Below are 19,124 nucleotides of genomic sequence, written 5' to 3'. Positions count from 1 at the left end.
ACAGTAGTGCAAGCACGTATTGGTCAGCCACGACGTATTGTCGAGCTACAACAATCGATTTCAATTTCTAACGCAACAGTCAATATGGAATCTATTTTAATCTAAGGTAATGTAATTTCAGGTAACAAAGTAAAACCTCCTTCGGTTACTGAAACAGCTAAAAGCAGCGTCCAACGTGAGATCTCTCCAGCTATTCTCTAGCGATTACGTGAGCGGGTGTTTAGGACGGGGGATCGTGTATCAGACAGAGATGCGAGAAATGAAACAAACAAACCAAATCATACATGTCGCATGAGCTCTCGGACGATGCCGTTCCACTCGCCGGTCTCCGGGTCCCGCGCGCCGTATTTCCTGTCCGGCACCAGCTCCAGCCGGTACGAGAAGCCGACCTCCCTCGCCACCGCCGCCAGAAGGTCCACGCAAAAACCATAAAATCGCGAGTTCCCGGTGTAGTTCTTTTCGTGGCGCATCATCACGTACGGCGTCTCCTGCATCCGACGCCGAGACACACGAAACCCGGGGGATTCATGCAAGAATAACGGAAAGCGTTTTGAGACCGCCGCGGCGCGCGGCGTAAACGCGAATTTATGACGAGACACGTTGGCGCCGACCATATCGAGAAACTTTCAACTAGGCTATCGCGCGTTTCTCGCTCGACTCTACCAAAATGGGTGGTATGGCGATGGCCGGAAAATCGAAACAGTAAAAGTCGGCATTATGTGTGACAATCTACCTCGCCTTACGTGTATCTTCCTTTTTGTTTTAGGGAACAGAAGTTATTATGAATATATTTGAATATATTTCCTTATAGCTGCGTGTCCAAATGTCGCATAATCTTGCAATGAAACGTGCGTGTAGATTTACGTAAAGACATAAAAAGTCTCCCTTAAGATATTAACTTCCTTGCCGTTTTAACATGAGAAACGAATAACGGTAAAGTTATTGCGCGACAAAGTGCACATTTGACGGCCGACTCGGCATAACTCACCAGTATAGTGATCACAATCAGAGTTACATTCCCAATGCTGGGCTCGAAAAAGGCTGCGGTGTCTGTGACGTTGACGCCGGCGCCGGGACGCCATTCGCCGACCTAGTTTCGCATATAATGTTATATAGCCATTTTGATATTCGCGTCGTTCTTCCAACACACGCTTCCTGTTTTGCTTACGGTAAGGTCACGACGTACCTTGACGAGCGAGTGCTGTTTCAGTTTCAGCAGATCCAATTTAAACTGAATTCTGCGGCCTTCTTTAAATTCAATAGGTCCGGAGATTCCTTTCATCTCGACCTGCAACAAAAATCGTTGCGGATTCGCGTTCGTGAGAGTGCTCTCTATGTTGCATGTATGAATTCGTCAATTTTATTCCGCGCGTTTGGCGCGACGGCATATTCAGTAGATTGAACTTGAAATAACAGGCAGTTTGTTGAACATGTATATGGAACACTCTCATTGGAGCAATGCTCCAATGAGAGTGTTCCAATTGTTCTCATCTATTTCCCTAGTCCCATTGTACTGATAAACGAAATTCGATTTAAGTAATTTAAAGTTTAAATGTAGCAATGTCAGTAGAGTTTTGACCGAAAATTCGGTTTCAGTTTCAGCCAAAAATCAAAGTTTCGGAGTTGAGGTTTCGGTTTCGGCCACAATTGAACAGGAGTTTCAGCGACATAGCCGAAACTGTTTATTTTATGTTTAGAAATTTTGTTATTATTAAAATTATATGATTGCGGTAGATACTATGGATAATATATAGAATATTACAGATTATTGTAGTAATGGAATTGTAATAAAAGTCAAAATAACATCACAATGACAATGTCACATTAACACCAGTGTATATGTTAAAAATTTAACACGAAAATTTCTACACGAATAGAAATCCACTCAAATATAACATGTTTTTTTACCGTATAAAAAAAAAGCTATATATGTGCGCGCGTATATATACATATGAGCTTTTTAGGATTCCCATGAACGTCTCGGTTTTCGATTTTGGTTTCAGCCGAAATTGAGACATAACCGAATATTCGTTTCGGGTTTCGGCCGAAATTAAAAAAAGATTGTTTCGGTCAAAAACACACACTCAAAAGGACATCTTTTTGAAGACAAGATAGAATTGTAAATTTATGCTAATATTGCGAGATAAGGTGTCTGAAATAAAGCGTTGTGCTATTATAATGGCAGGTTAACTCAGACGGGAAGAAGATTTTCTTACGTGCTCCACATAAACTGCGAACTACATTAAAATGCGATGCAAGACGGATGTGCATCGTCGGCGTAAATCTCTCAATCTCGGAGCGCAGCAGCAGTGTCTTCCGGCGCGAAGACAAAACTCGGGTGGTAGTTTGACTAACGGCTATTGGCCGTGTTACCGGCTTAGAAATTTTCCCGGTTGCCTTAAAAATTTTCGCACTTAGAAAGTCGTTACCGCTTACGTGCGCGTGAATCTCGTAAAGTCGTTAAAGCCTCCTTTTCCAAAGATCTTACGCCATTCGTACGCTATTCGGGCAGGTCATATTCACCGGCTTCCGGTAAGATGCCTGGGAAATCTACGGGGCTATCGACGATTGAGCGATATTAAGAGAGTGACGGGATATTAGCGAGGAAAAGAGACGAGGCAGATGGATACGTATAGTTCTGGCGGAGATCACGGAACGCATAAACTTCTTCGGAACGAAGAAGATCGTCGAAGTCGAGCACATCTTTCATACAATCGGCAATATCATTTGAAAGAATTTTTAACATTTCCGACTTCTCTCTTGTTTCGAGACAAAGCCTGAAGTGAATGCAAGTACATAGTAACTATCGTCAAAGAAAAATCACTTAGGGCCAATTTCTTCATCGTTGGATAACTCTATCCTTCGGTTAACCTCACTCTTCATCTCTTTCTAACTGCCCCCTTAGAAAAAAAATGAAGAGTGAGGTTAACCGAAGGATAGAGTTATCCGACGGTGAAGAAATTGGCCATTAATCTTCGAAATAAAAAAGATTAATGTTTACTGGAGGATTAAACAAATTGGATGTAAAAAATTGGGCAATTTTTTATAATATTTCACATATTAAATGCTGATATATTTATACACATATTTATACATATGTAGTTTATATGTAAACGCCTTCTCTCTAACGTTTAATTAAAATTGCAGCTTAGAATTCAAGTATTTATTATGATATTATATTTTAATTACTCTCATACTCTTCTGTGGAATGACTTTTTGCTATCCGAGAAAATTATAACTTTTTATAACAACAAACTAAAATTTCATAACTGTAATATTTTTATTTTTCCTGTACGTGCAAAATAACCGATACGTTTGCTAAACCGCAAAACATTAAATTAAAATATAAGAGCTTTTACCGTAAAAAGAAAAAATGGAAAAACGACTGTGTATATAAAAATATATGCATATAGTTTAACGCAGTTTGTGTCGCAAGAAATACAATACAGTTTTTGTCATATGATATATTTTGATGTTCACGCGAAAGCTATGGTTCCATGCCAGTTTATAGGTAAGACATTTAATTGTTTCCGTTATATTTTTGTTAGAATTCTAACTAATTCCGGCGTTACCAAATTTTTTGTTACAAGACACTTGAGAAGGACCCAAAACCCCCGGGTCGAAACGTCGTGATTAAGCGTTATTGTTACTCGCCAATTAATTGCGTCGATTTAATAAAGATTCCTGATATATTTTGGTTATATGATATATTTTTTCAACATAAAAAACTGAACTAGGTACATATTTTCTTGATGTTCTTGGGATTACCTATACTCAATATATGCAGGATGCACATCTCACAATAAAACTCAGAAAGCAAACAATGCCAGATAAAAGAAATTTTCAGCTTATTCTTGCGGTCGTAGAAATCGTCCTCCGCCTTTTTCTAATCTTCGATTTGCTTTTTCGCGATTCGTGAGTAAAATCGCAGCAAAACGACGAAGCAAAAATACATGTATGTATACATTATTTCGTAACACTAAATCGAAGTGTAACAAAAACATGGGCTTTTGAATATTGCGTATTTGAATAAATATGCAAAAACGAAAATACGAGAGTGGAAATTTCCTCGATAGCGTTTCGTTTTTGCGGAATAATGCAAGAATAGAATGCATAGAAACGGAAAATGAGGTGGGAGCAAGGTAAACGCGAACCTAAAGTTTGATTACCTCGTTAAGCAGCAACTTTCGCCAAGAGAGAATTCATGATTCCGACTGCCACGCAATAATTCCACGTTCTTTTTTTTAAACAGAAAGGCAAGAAATATTATAATATATACTATTTATATCTTCGGTTTCTCTTAAAGTAAAACTATTAATGTGGTCCTTTCTATAATATTAAGAGAGTTGTGGTTCTTTCGTTAGTCGACTTGAAAGTTACGCGATGCATACTCCAACACCAAAGCAACCTATATACATATACAATCGCATCATATTTATGGCTACATTCTTTTACATTAGTTTTATATTTTTCGCGAATGCAGCTGAGTTGACTGTCCACCAGATTTTTCGTCAGCGCGTAACCATAAAGTGTGAAATTAACGTATGAAAAGCGACATTGTACTAAATTAGCAACATCGCATGTTTTAAATATATTACACCGGTGTCCTCATAAAATATTCATAACATGTAAATTATGCTATTGCATAAATGAATGTAAATGTAAAATGTTATGACAGTTCGCAAACCGCGACAGCTAAATACCGCTTCACGCGCATTTAAACGTGCCTTATGACAATTTAATAAAATAAACAATGTCACATCTGTCCGCATATATGCTCCTGTAACTTCTTGCCATTCCAATAAAACAGCGGTATACCATAAAAATTCTCGCAGCCTGACAGCTTCAATTCTCTTTATTACGCCGATCAAAATTCAGGTGCGAGTGCGGCCGAAATAAACGATCGATAAATTCAACGCGATATCCCTATAGCAACTGCCGGGCACAGTTTCGTTTTCGCGGCGGGTCTAATTAAAGCCAAAGCGGAAGTTACCACGGATTGTCGGGCGTGACTCAAATCCGAGAGTGCCTCTCTTCCGCGCGGCACGAGAAAACGTCGCGGAGTAACGGCGACGACGCGACGCGACGCGACGGTCGCTCGCCGTAGCATCGGGATAATTGTAAATTGTTATTACGGAGGACACTCCTTTTGTCCGCGAGAAAATCCCTTTTCATGGACGGACGTGGCGCGACGACGACGACGGCAACGACGATTTTTATCATTGTGTGTCCTCCTCGCGAGTCCCGCGTCGTGTCGCGTATATCCTGGCCACGCGAGCGGAATATGAGAAGTCGTCTTAAAAGCGAAACGCGTCGCGCCGGCACGAATCTCGTGGCACATTTTGGCCTCATATATAGAGCACGTGATGGCGCGACCGGCAAACAGATCTCGTATCACGCAGCAAAAGCAGAAATACTATTCAGTGAAATCAGGACGCAGCGAAAGAAATTTGATATATTTTACACCTTTGAAATTCTATTACGGATGACAGTAATAAATTGTACTAAACGGAGGAAAAAATGATGTTGTATCAACACCATTAGTCTAATTGGAAATAATCTTGTTAATTCAATACGTCATGCTTTATTGTAATAAAATAAGTATTTCTTTTAATAAAATAAGTATAACTGTTTCACTAATATTGTTATTGAATTAACAAGATTATTTCCAATTAGACTAATGCTGTTGATACAACATCATTTTTTTCTCTGTGTAACAATAAGATGCGTTTACGGTTCCTTTTAAGATACGCGCAAGCCGTTTGACCTTTAATTAATGAAACTTTGTAAGGGTAATTAATTATTGTATTTTATCTTTGTATATATCAAGATTCGTTTATTTGTATAATGTTGCGATTCGTTGAGCAATAGTTGTAGATTCGCACGAATGGATAAAACAATCCCATTAGTAAATTATTCACGGGTGAACTTACGCTATACAACCAAGTTATTGCCGAACGAGCGGAAACGCTGCACGGTACATTTTCGCAGCAATCAGTAACCGCGGTCACTTTACGTTTACGCGCATATATGTAACTCTAATTGTCGATACTATACTTAACTTTGCTTGATTTATGCATTTACTTCCGTAATGAAAATGGATTAAATTCTTGCGTTCCAAAAATAAAGTTTTGGCAAGAAAGTTCACTCTCGTAAATCGCAAGGAGAATAAGAAGTAGCGAGTAAAAGAAATGAAGAGAAGAGCATGGAAAAGAACAGCGAACTTCGTTGGATCGGCAGTTACTAAACACCCTATATATATATATATGATTTAACACTTTTCCTCGCCAATGTCACGCCGACAGGTTGAGCTCTCTCGGTACCGTAAAAAAGTCACGATCCTGCCAGAAAGTCGTTTATTTCTCTCTCGCGCAAGAGAATTTTTCTTTTTTCTTTCTGCCCAAAGGTGAAAGAACAGAATATCATATACGTGATAATACAAAGCGTGTGTGCATAGATAGAACATTCTTAATAGTATGAAAATTTAATGACGTTTATAAATGACGTTATTTGCTTTTGTGTTTGTACGCGAAATGAAAGGGAATATTTATCTCGGAAAAAGAGATGAAGATTGCACGAAGATACACAGAAAGTAGCAGGTAAGCAGGTATTCATATCTAGCAAGAAAAGTTGAAGTTTCTCCGGCGCGGAGCGAAGGAAGTCACCGTATCGCTAAATTTAAACACTTATACTTCAATCATGTACGTGACGAGATAGTGTACTTCTCTCTCTCTCTCTCTCTCTCTCTCTCTCTTTCCTCTCTCTCTCGCGAAACTTCGTTTTGCAGATGAAGTGCATATTTACAGTTGCGAAAAGCTACTAGATGAAAGCCTCGCTAAAATGTACGCAACCTCGCAAAATCAGGAAAAATTAAAGAAATGGTACAAAATTGGAAATATCTCGCTTTACATGTTTTATGCTATGAGACATTATTATGTTAAAAAGATATTTATAGAACTATGAATTTTTATTTATATATGTTAATATTATGTCACCGTATTTTCGATAGAAGTATAATTTTATTTTTTAAAATAATTTATTTAATAATAAAGAACATTACACATATACCTTGTGCTATGTGTGTATGATGATATATTATTCATTTATATATTAATCAGACGATTTTAATATATATAATTTAATTTGACTATCGTGTCTGATTAATATATATTCGATAAAATATAAATGGATGATATTGGAAATTGTGCCGATAATTATGGCTCTTCGTTCTCGGTACGTTTTTAAAAATTTTTATCACGATTATATTCCGTGTGACGAAACATTCGGAACAAATTATTCGGTATGTACACACGATATGATTCTCGTATACTCGTCGCTCGAATTTTGATACGGCCGTAATACCTTGGATATACGATTGTGGATTGCGCTCTCCGGAAAATTCGCAATTTATCGAATAATTTTCGGCGCCGTTATATCGAGTGCAATCAAATAAAGCCAAAATTCTGATAATAGAAATTCACGTTACTTTAGAAATCGAGAATTAGCTGTCGTTTGTGATGCCGAATGCGGGTACATCGCACCCGAAAATAATTGCTGCGACGAGAATCTCTTCCGACACTTTTAAAATACTCGATTTCTCGAATTCAAATCATTCAGATACCTAACTCGAGAATGAAGCAGTTCGAGAGAGTTACAAACGCGCGCGTTGATCTTGTAAGGATTACTTTCAATCTCCTTGAGCGATTTAAGATTCTCGGCAGATCCATTTGAAAATTAAATAAGATCGATGGGATAGCAGACACGATAGAATCGCTTCGCATCAGACAAGGTAGGAACCAATCGGACTTGACTCGTATAAAATTGAGTGAAAGCCTACAGAAACGAACAAAAATGGAAAGTTGATCGTTTCATCCGCAAAGGTGAATTCCTTTGTTACGTAATCGAAAAGTCGAGACTTTTTCGTGGCATTTACAAACAGATAAATATAAAATAGCTCTTTCTACCGCAGTCGTATATATTGATAATAATGACTGAGGGTATTGTAGAAAGATATTTTCACATATTGATGATGTTAGGAATATAATAGAAACTATACAAGCTATCAAAATTGAGCAATTTTTAATTGTGGAAACGATGTTTCACGGCGATCGCATACATAAATATCGATTTAAGAGGAAAAGAAAGAGAGAGCCTCAATACAAAAAATAAATTCAGTTTCATATATCGGTTTTGACAAGGAGTGAAATATTACGCGGGCTTTAGTTCAGTTACGAGTTTTTATATTCATAGTTTTCAATCTCTGCCCAATAACTATTCTATTCGAATACATACGTCTCTTGTCCGTCAAGGCGTGAACAGTATAAGTTTATTAGCAGTCAAACGCAAGCAGTCAATTGCACTTCTCTTTTATTAATTCTGCTTTCAGTTTTCATTAATATAAAATCACCGTTTAACGGTTTATAATCTTTTCTGCGAACGAAGATGGATTAATTAAAATGTCGTTCGGTGTCGGCTTATTCCAGCGCCGAGCGCGGAGCGGTTCTTACGGAATTGAAAATGGAACTAGGGATAACAAAGTACGGCCGTAAATTAATGGACCCGTCCCTGCCCCAGTTAAAGCTACGAACTTGGACCAAGTCGTGAAACAACGGAGGACAACTTCCAGTGTTCCTGACAGGAATGGCCGTTGGGACGCTGTAAGGCCGTAAACGACCTTTAAAAAGTATTACGGTACGTACGAAAGAGACCGCGGCTAAATTAAGCGGTAAACCGCCCGAACGTGAACACCTAATTACCGCGGCAGCCTTAATCACGCCTTTTTTTCCGAGAAAGGAATAAGTCTGCGCTGCATATGTCGCCAGAGATGATACGCGGTGTGATATTTTGAAGTTGATATTAGATTTTGTAATATTACGAAGACCCGCGTGTAATCTTCACTCGTGTAATTTAATTAAAGCCAGCGCATTTAATTATACGAAAGGTGAATTTGAGCTTTGACTACTTCATAGTCCCCCAAAGTAGATTAGGTAATTTATCACGCATTTCTACCCTGTCATAAATTTTGACGCAAGCAATTCCGTATTCAACAGGTTGTAAGGCAACTATATATAGACGCATATACGCGGTACGTCATTATAGTTTAGACATTAGTCACGCGATATTAGGCACCGATTCGCCTTCAGCCCGTGGCACGGACGGGGCACGGTCGAGAAGTTAATGGCTGCATGTGTCTAGCAGGACGCGCGCATTTAAATCGTGCAATAAATTATTTAACAACAATGTCCCTTCCTCCCGTTCTTCCCGAATATATGTTCCGGAACACATTTTCGCTCCTCGCGCAACGGGCAGCGGTCTCGCGCGTTTATGCCGAGCGTATAAACTGCAAGAGCGAGCGCGCGGCTTATCTACGAACGTTTAATTAGGGGAAAAGTCAGCGGGTCCTCGCCACGGTGTAATCTTGTCTTCGTGCTTTCAGTCTCCCTGTGCTCCCGCGATTAATCAAGCGCTTTCCTTCCCTCGGCGAGACTCCTACTTCACGGTGGTGTCTCGTTGTGTTTCCGGTCGTGATAAAAAACAGGGAAGCTCGTTTACTACTACCGCGCTTTGCCGTACGACTCTTCGCGCTCGCTTGCCCTAAAGCAAATACCTTAATTACATCCCCAATTATGCCGCGGTAAACAACGGTGCTTGTGCGCCGGGCGAGAAACTGTGTTATTGGCGAATGTCAGTCTCGCGAATGTGATCTGCAGTGAGAAATTACCGCACTGTCAATTGCATTGGCAGAGCAATTAACGTCTAGACAGGACGTTGATTGGCGGGATGTCGATATTGTAATAGCTGATGGTAGATGATGATACATCGCAAATTAATAATTATTAGATACTTACTTTAATCGTGTTGAATTATTAGACGATATTAATATTAATATTAATTTTATAACATTATCCGGTATCGGAATTTTTTTTTATTTTGCGGTGGCGATTCCCGAGTCGTTTAGACGTCTCTTTCTGCGATAATACGCCCGTATTTTCACGGAATTTAGAAGATTATTGCCGATGGGAGCGCTCCGGTTAGAGGTGCATTTCCCATTCGCGCGACACCATATCTCGCGCGCGGCTTTGCCACGGCAATTATTTCTCGTTCGGTTCAATTAAGCCACTTGGCCGGAAGCATAATGTCGTTCCAGCAAGGATTTAGCAGAATGCTGAAATGCCCTATTAGGGAACAGAAACTAACTCGGTTATACCGGCGCGGCAATTTCGAGCTTCGCCTTGGGACATTCCTCGCTGCCAAGGTACGGCCGTATACATTCGGAAGAACGAATCCTCGATAACGTCACTCGCGGGAACGTTTGTAAACTAGGAACAAAAACCGCCCGGTGGAATCCTTCACACGCGCATCTCGCAATTAGTAAAGTTATTTATTTGAAAAAAAATGCAAACTTGCAGTTATCGACTACAATTACTGACATAGTTGTGATAAAATTAACTGGTTTTTCATTAACATTAGTTAATTAGAAAATTAAATATCGTTTATAATAATAAAATACATGACGCGTACTATTTTATTAAAAACACAGTCCCGATTATGTTACAACTTTTTCCTCGAAAAGCGCCATTGTCAAGCGCCATGCTTTTCAAGAGATAACGTATTAGATCGTTCTGTTTGTACGCCGTGGAAGCGTATTACCTCGTTTCAGCTATCAGGAATGTCGTAAAGTACGGCAACGGCGTTAATCGGGTGTCGCAGAGTCAACAGAAAAAAATCCATTGAAAAATGTCTCGTAAAAGGGCACGTTTTACCGCGCGTACTGCTGCATTCGCCGTAGAATCTGATACGCGCTGCAGAATTTTGACGTCGGTGTCGTTCGTGCACGCGCGCACGAATGTCCTGAAATTGAATATCGACTATTGTACGCGCTGGGGTATTGTTAATAGCGGCAAGTGACCGCGCGTCGGGGAAGCCCCGGTTTACGCCTGGCGCGCCTCCAAATGTTATCTAACTAAATGCCAGCCGGCTGCCATTAGCATTGCAAAGCGAGCGCGAAGATCATAAATATGAGCGTACAAACAACACTCTTTATCTAGAGAAAAATCGCTGTGATTCCGATCTGTGATCCGACGCGAGCCTGAATCTTGAAGAAAACTGTTTCGCGCTGTATGAAAAAAAAAGAAAGAAGTCGACGCAAACACGTAAAATAATGTTCACGATAACGTTAACTGCATTTATGATGACCTTCGCGAGCCAGAACGAGGACTGCTACTGGAAAATCCGTGTAAATCGTTAACGCAAAAGTACATTGTTTCATCACTACTTTGTTCCGCTGGGTACTATACTTTTCATTCTTTTGAGAGAGTTAATATCCATGCTATTGCGCGAAATAAGTTTACTGCATAATGATTAAGTAATGTATAGTCGCCGCGTGTGTGTCCAACATACAAAGATCAAGTAGCCGAGCGCGCGTTACGGCGCTGGCGTGTGTAATCTCTTCAGACCGCTCTCTCTCGACAAGCGCTTTTATGAGCGATATTAATCGCGTTATACAGCCTATTACGCGCGAGCAAGTAGAATGAGAGCAATTTGACTCGACGGTATCCGCGTCCCTGCAAATCCGGCACGTTACGACGCGTCCGAGCGAGCGCTATCTAAATCCTAGGAGGATTTAAGAGCCGTCACGGACCGGCTTAGGGCAATGGCGCGAAGAATGGATATTCTAATCACTTAAGGAAAATCTCTGCCTCTATGCGCGAGTAATTGAACCGTCAACGTGGATCCATCCCACGCGGGACGTTAACACTCTGATGAATGCAAAAATCATTAATTTACAATCCGTTTCTGCCAAACAATAAAATAATTTTTCAAAATTTGCGCATAATACTAATAATAAAATTATATTCATCAGACATCTAACCATGGCACATCGGTCAACTGAAAATCTTAACAAAATAAAATTCAACTCCAGATCTCGCATCCAAAAATATTTGCGAGAAATTTTTATCTTCTGTGGAAAACAGAGATTTTTCTGTCAATAAATAAAAAAATTCTTTACTAAAAAAATTGATATATTCAATTATTTACGAGCAAAATATGCAGATTCTGAAATTTCTGAGCAGAAAAAATGAAAAATAGAGTAACGATGCCAGAGGGAAAGAAGGCAAGTATCAACAGGAGTAAACAGAAAAAGAAAAAAAAGAGAAGCACTGGAAGGGATGAGGATGCGATAGGTAGCGGAGCATAACGGAGAGCAATTTTGGTAAGCGGTCATCCAAAACATTGCATACGCTCGTGGATGCATTGGCGAAGATGGAGAAGATTGGTATGACGTGGAATATGGCATGGTAAAAAAACACATGTCCACAATTTTAACATACGCTTGGATCGATAACCGCAACAGTATAGGTATGTGCTTTTCGTGCATTCGATATTTTCGCATTCTGTGCATTGCGTATTTTGTTTTCATTAAAACTGCGTGAATCCTGGGTGGTTAAACATCAAGCGTGCGCGAGGCGGAATGTTGAATATTAGGAAACGCCCAATAGAACGAGTATACGATCGTTGCTGTTGTTATCGAAAATCGCTGATCAAATTGTTCGGTAATTCGACAATAGCATAATAATGGTTAGAAATCAATTGTGCGTGCGATAATTCCATTTACTCGATAATGGTTTACACGCTAGCTCTTATAACAATAAAAATCCAGTAATATAAAAAAACAATTTTTTTAAAACCCCAAATGTCCGGCTATCCACGCAAAAAATGTGGCTTTTATCTTCTGAATAAATCCTTTTGGATTTTCACATCGTATGCAAAAAATATACGTGTGTTACCTTTTAGTTTGATTAAAGGGTAATCCAATTTAAAAAATTGATGCGCTAAAAAAATTAGATATCTGACTGTACTACTGATAAATGGAAAATGTAATAATAGAACAGGGTTAGCGTTTTCGAAAGAAAAGTTTCTTTGCGTACAGGTTAAGCAGCAAATATCTTTGTATAAAGTTAAAAGCTAAATTAATTTCTCTTTTTTTAACTCGATGATTATAAATTTTCCTTTTTTTTACATAATCAATAACCGGTTCTTAATAAGATTGTTTCTTGTGTATTTCTAGAGTGTACGTTGCGGGTCAATCCACCGCTTCACGTAAACAACAAACAATATACATATATGAATACAGCCTGTAAATTTGTTATAATATGTTTTAAGGTGACTTTTCGTCAAAAGATAAGCAGTTTTTCTTGAAAGTCGTGATAACGATCAACGAGTAAATATACTTTATATTCTTCGAATAGTAATAAAGAGAATTGAATTAAGTATAAATTTCAAATCACATTTAAACACCGTGCGAGATACGCGTCGATAGAGCAAAAGCCAGAGAATCGGCGAAGATACAGTCGGGATAACGTTGAAACTGGTACGGGAGGATGATCGATTCGCCTGTCGGATTTGTTATTCGCACGAATGCATTTCGAGCTTGTTGGCAATTATATACAATGAAACACGCGTTTAAATGTGTACTATGTAATAGATATATATATGCACACTATTGTCGAAGCAGAAAGATAAATCTAAAAAAAATATATCGGGCTGCAGGTCTACGATTAATGTAACAGATATATGTATATCAAAGCTCTCTATCATATAACTAAAATATGTATAAATCTCTTTAAATAAATTTATATAAAATGTATATTTAATTAATAATAATTAATGTACAAATACGGGATTGGTTTAATATTTTGAAAATTGGTATGACAAGATGATATAAAGCAGATTTTTATGCGCATAGAAGAATACACGGTACAAAGAATATTTTTTCGAATGCAAAAATGCTGTTGCAATGGTGGACTGTAAAGGCAATTGCAAGGTAAAATCGTAGTGTTGGAGATGCGAGCGGCATGCATACGGAGAAAGATAATAAAAGGCCGACCAGCGTGCAATTGTAACGCGCGTCAGACCGGCTCTGCCGCCATGAACAAAATTTCTGCCCGCTGAATCGTAAAGATATGAACGTTACGAGCGCGAAGAATTTCGTTTTCATCGTACGCTGCATTAATTAGTTGTAGAAAATAGTAGTATTCGGCTGCGTTCTGTGACGTTGTTACAGAGAAATTTGTAAGAAAATTGAAAATACAATACGTTTTTTGCACAATATAAAAACAAATAGCTATAATCTAGTCTAGAGGAGCTGTGAAAATTTGACATAAAAAATGAAAAGTTTTTTAATATTTATGTACATAATATTTAAAATGTAAAATGGTGTATAATTATTATTTAGATACTATTATATTTCAAATTCTATACGTTATCGATATTGATTGTTTCTTCCATTAATTAAAAATTGTATCATTTTTGCATTTCTTATTTTATCATCTGTTTAATACGCTTTATTCATTATAAGTAATGAATAAAGTGCACTTCATACAATTCTCTGCCTGGATTAGATACAGCATGCATTGGCACGTTCGCAGATAAACAACATGGGTAATCGCGGGATATCGCAAAATTTATGCTGATTTATCGAGCAATAATTGCGATCCCATTTTCGCTATAAACCGGCGAATATTTATTTATATTATAGGCAACTCATGCAAACAGTGGCCCGTATGATACTTTTACATACGCAACCGTATCGCGAGGATATGTTTCTGCTCGTTTTCTGGATCAATTCGATAGTATTAGCAAAGTGAAGATAAAGCAGCGCAAATTACGAATACCGCGAAATGTGCACTCGCAGTTCAATTTTCGATTACGAAGCAATTTATACTATCGATACAATATTCCTGGGATTGCAATTTATTTACAAAATTAAAAAATGTGACTTTAATTTAACTTAAAATTAAAAATATGATTTTATAATTTAATGTAATTTAATAATTTTATATAAAATTTTGAAATAAAATATAATTAATTGAAAACAAATATTAATTTTATTTTAAATTTTCCAAAATTCTTTTATTTTAAAATCAAAATATAATAATATTAACACAGTGTTTTTTCTACTCTTCCTTTATATAAATATTAATTTTGTGTACTTTCTATATAAAGAATTTTATTGTAACAATTCTTTATATTCTTATATTAAGTAGTATTTCATTTATATCTTAAAATTCATTTTTTCTCGACAAAGTATTTTGATTAAATTTTATTAAGTTTATTTTTTACAAAGACTTTGTTTTTTTACGCCTAGACTGTTTTGAACTTTTGTATCTTAAACTTTATGTGACGCTTTACTGTAAAAGCTCTGCCGAGATAACTCGTCCTTTGTGTAAAATACATCCAATTTACTTGTTACGAATATAAAGAGAAACGCTGTCGCACGTCACGTTGGAAATCGTGTTCTTACGCTTTATTTAAGATAAAAGAGTCACATATTTGAAATTTCTACGAATAACTTCTATTACCGTAATCTTACGGAGGATATACGACCGCGATTTCTAATTTTATGAACGACGGGGGATGAACAATTTTTCGGAAGCGAGTCTGAAAAAGCGGAATGCGCGAAGCACCGGCGTTAAATTAAACGGAATACGCTCGGTTAACATTTAATTAAACAGAGTTGAGTGTACACAAGAATGCAGATATATACAGGAAATTTCAAAACTAACAATGATCTCTTTGGTGAATTGATTTTTTCTTAATTAAAATGTCGAGGTATCAATAATTATCAAACTATAAGCAATTAAAGAAGAAGAATTTTATGAAATAAACTTCAAAAAATCAAACAGCTAATAAAACTACGTTCTTCATTTAATTTTAAATAAAAATTATATTAATAGTTTTTAAGATTAAAAGATTAAAGAGAGATATACAAAATTGTTTGATGTAAAGAATTAAGAAAGCTGCAATAATGAGTTCCTTTGATAGTTCGCTAAAAAAAATATCTACTTCAAATTGATTAGAATCTATCATTAAAAGAACACGGATTATTTCGAAGCACTTTATATGTATATATATTTAAATAAGACTGTAAATGCCTCGCTAAATGGAATACGTAAAAAGCATGCTAGGAGTCGGCGAAAACTTAGGCCACGCTACTTGGCGCCTCAACAATCCGGCCACCGTCGCGCGCAATATTCGTTTAACTTATTTATGGGAAATTTGGCGAGTAGACAGATTTTAATCCGACGACCCACTTAATGTTTGCCCTTGTAGCCAGGGATACTGCCGAGCTAAATTGGGGTAAGAAAGTAGGATAATGCCGACGAAATAAGCAAGAGTCCAACGCGCATGCCAAAATCTCTACACAAGTGGACCGAAGATCCTTGAAAGGCGCGAGATCAAACAATGCGAAATAGCTAATTCAGCAATAAAAACTCTCGGAAGATCGCCAAATAGTTGCACGACGCTGTCGTGTGACACTTTTGTGATCAGGAAGAGAAAAAAGGGATGACATTATAGATACATCGGAGGTTAAGCATGTTCCACTTTCGAATATTTTCAGTGGCGCAATAAGCAAAAATAATAATATCGAGTTTTTCGAAATGTTTCAATTTCTCAAAATTTTATTCGGATTGACATTTCTCGTAATATTCTTGCAAGAACAACAACTTTAAATATATCTCTTCGTAAGTAACAATAAAATAAAAGTTTCGTCATAAGAAAGGAGGATCCAGTTAGCGTAAAAAAAGTTTATCCGATAATTACAATGAAATTTTTAATATTTTTAACGCATCGATAAAATATCAACGTTTAAGGAATCTCAGTACTTAATTAATGAACTAAAGATTTCACACGAAATCTCTCGTATCCTCTTAGCTTCAGGAAGTTCTATATAAGCACTCCAGCGTTACTCGCATTGTCTCCAGTATCGCAGTTACACACAAACATATCGCGGATAGCTGCATTCACGAGCGAATGTGTAATCAGCTGATTGCCGCATGCCGTTTGTACGAGCCATATCGCGTATCAGATGATATTTATTAGCCTCGCTGACGTATAAGATGGACACATATCTCGACGCTGGGCGTGGCGTCGTTAATTCATTTTTGACGTATTCAACGTCATAATCTAAACTGCGTCGGCATGTCTGATGCTATGCCGGAATTCCAGCGTCGCGTCGGCGGAGGACAGCGGCGCAAATATCTCCAGGTCGATTAGAGGCCATCCGACCGATATTGGAATCTCGCCGCTGCGGCGCTATTAAATTAATGATCGCGCCCGGGTAATCGGCGCGTTCGATCGGCGAGAGGAGGGAAGAGGCTGGCGCTGGAAGTCGGGAAGAGACGAGATATTACGGACAACGGCGAAGCCTTAATCCTCTCGTAGGGCCTTTCTTCCGCCTGAAGATGGTCAGGCCAGTAACTAAAGGGGAGCTAAAGGGTAGAAGATAAACTTAACTAATTATGGATGTAGGCGGGTAGCGAGGAGACATTGCGCAACAAACGCGGACGGTCGCATTGTGCCAAAGTATGCGATGTTATTTCGCTTGCGGAACGACAAACCATGCAGAGCTAGTGCACGCGATGTTTGTCGTGCTCTTAAAGTGGCGCGACGGTTGGTTCACACTGTTCACAGTTCTGCACAGTACCTATCCCGGGCATTCGTCGCGCGCGTTTCATCTGCGAATGCTGCAACTCTAATTGCAAAAGGTGTTTCCTTAAAAATGTGCGGGCATTAACGGCTATCATTTTCTTCTCTATAGAGAGCATGAGGCGATTTTTATTATTCTTGTAGTTCTTGTTATTGCGAAAAGAGTACGTGGCGCGTTCGTTTTCGCTCTCCTTCCTCTCTTTCCCGCTTCCCTTCGGTGTTCTATCTTTGTTTCTTTCACTTCTCTCATATCTCTTCTTGCTCCAACCGCGTTCAAATTCTCCAATGGTCTCTAGTGTCGGTGCATTTACCGTACGAACTTTTTATTTCCTAACAAGCAACGCGAAAGTCACGTACGCGCCAGGTTACGAAAGTCTCTGTACAATTCGGGAAAATTGAACTCTATGCGCCGGGTTCCAGATAGTACGACGGACTTTCCGCTTAACGAAGGGTCGCCGAATCAAAATCGTGGAAACTGGATCGAATGTGTTGTATAAGAGATTCCGTTTGTGTAGACTGTAGCGCACGTTTTAAAGAGATCTCAGTTGTGAAATTATTATAATTATTTCTATGTAAAATTCGTGTAAAAAATATGTAAAAAGTAAAATCAGAAATGTTGCACACATAGTGTATGTACATACATATTCAGTCGTAATACATATTTCGGAAATAATATCCATTATAGAGACAAAGGAAGAGAGAACTGAAATATTGTTTCTTCTTTTCTTCTATAAAACATCCTAAATATAATATTACACATTAAATATAATAAATATTCTTTCTCGAGGAAAATAATAAAAATTGATTGATAATAAAATACATAGATCTAAAAACAATTTATAATTATACACAATTTTTACGCTTATATATAATGTGCGTGTATGTACTTGCGTGATATGTTTTATGAAAGAACAATATCGCGATTTTCTCTCTGTCTCTAGTGGATATCAATCCTGAAACACTGCAGCCGCGGATATCGTGCCTTGTCGGACACGGGAACGGGAAGAATGTCGTACAGGTTGAAAAGGGGAAGTACAACATCACGGAAGGATTTGTGGGCCCTGCCTGTGACAGCTTTGGAATCGTCCATCATGGTATTAAACAATTTATCCGTCGCGCTGCTATACGCTAGTAGCGCGGTGTCTCGCGTACGAGCGACATCACGCTCGCGCGCAAAACGTTGATTGAAATTTATAGAAACGCGCTTTCTCTCACGCTGCCGGATACTCTTTTTACAGCGGGATTATTAGGAGCAGCTCATCAGAGTATTAACAGCCCGAGAAAATTATGAACTTAACTCGATTCAATCGAGAGCTCGAACGTTTAGCTTCAAATAAAAACATATAAACGCAATGGAAATTACAAATGTATATTACGTAAATGTATATTTCTTTACAATGTTTTAATTGCGAGATAGCAATAAAATAGAGATATGAAAGGTATTTTAGCGAAAGTGAGGTACTACCTTCCCGGATTTCATATGCCTGGCACGTACGCGACGGATATCCCAATGTTCCCTTTCGCGCCACGCTAAATATTTGCACGAACTGAGCGGAAACGAGTGCTACTATATTGGATATCGTCTATTTTGGACGTCGGCCAGATCTCAGTAGCGGTAATTTACGGTAAGCCAT

The 19,124-nt window shown here is 38.2% G+C and overlaps 1 protein-coding gene across 6 annotated transcripts in view; it reads right to left on the bottom strand.

Annotated features, from left to right (window-relative positions):
• The window catches only part of LOC139820212 (glutamate receptor ionotropic, kainate 2), a 407,847-nt gene that overhangs the window by 22,005 nt on the left and 366,718 nt on the right, over positions 1-19,124 (bottom strand). For 4 of the 6 annotated variants that reach the window (XM_071790344.1, XM_071790339.1, XM_071790340.1 and 1 more), the window contains 2 exons: positions 1,187-1,288; positions 989-1,090 (listed from right to left, as the gene is read on the bottom strand). The exons of the other annotated variants lie outside the window; for them this stretch is intronic. In XM_071790344.1, the coding sequence (XP_071646445.1) occupies positions 989-1,090; positions 1,187-1,288 (204 nt within the window). The remainder of the gene's footprint in view (positions 1-988; positions 1,091-1,186; positions 1,289-19,124) is intronic. 6 annotated transcript variants of the gene reach the window in all.

This window comes from Temnothorax longispinosus, chromosome 10, assembly GCF_030848805.1.
Source record: "Temnothorax longispinosus isolate EJ_2023e chromosome 10, Tlon_JGU_v1, whole genome shotgun sequence".
NCBI classification, from domain to species: domain Eukaryota; kingdom Metazoa; phylum Arthropoda; class Insecta; order Hymenoptera; family Formicidae; genus Temnothorax; species Temnothorax longispinosus.
This window is presented reverse-complemented; position numbering and strand designations above follow the sequence as displayed.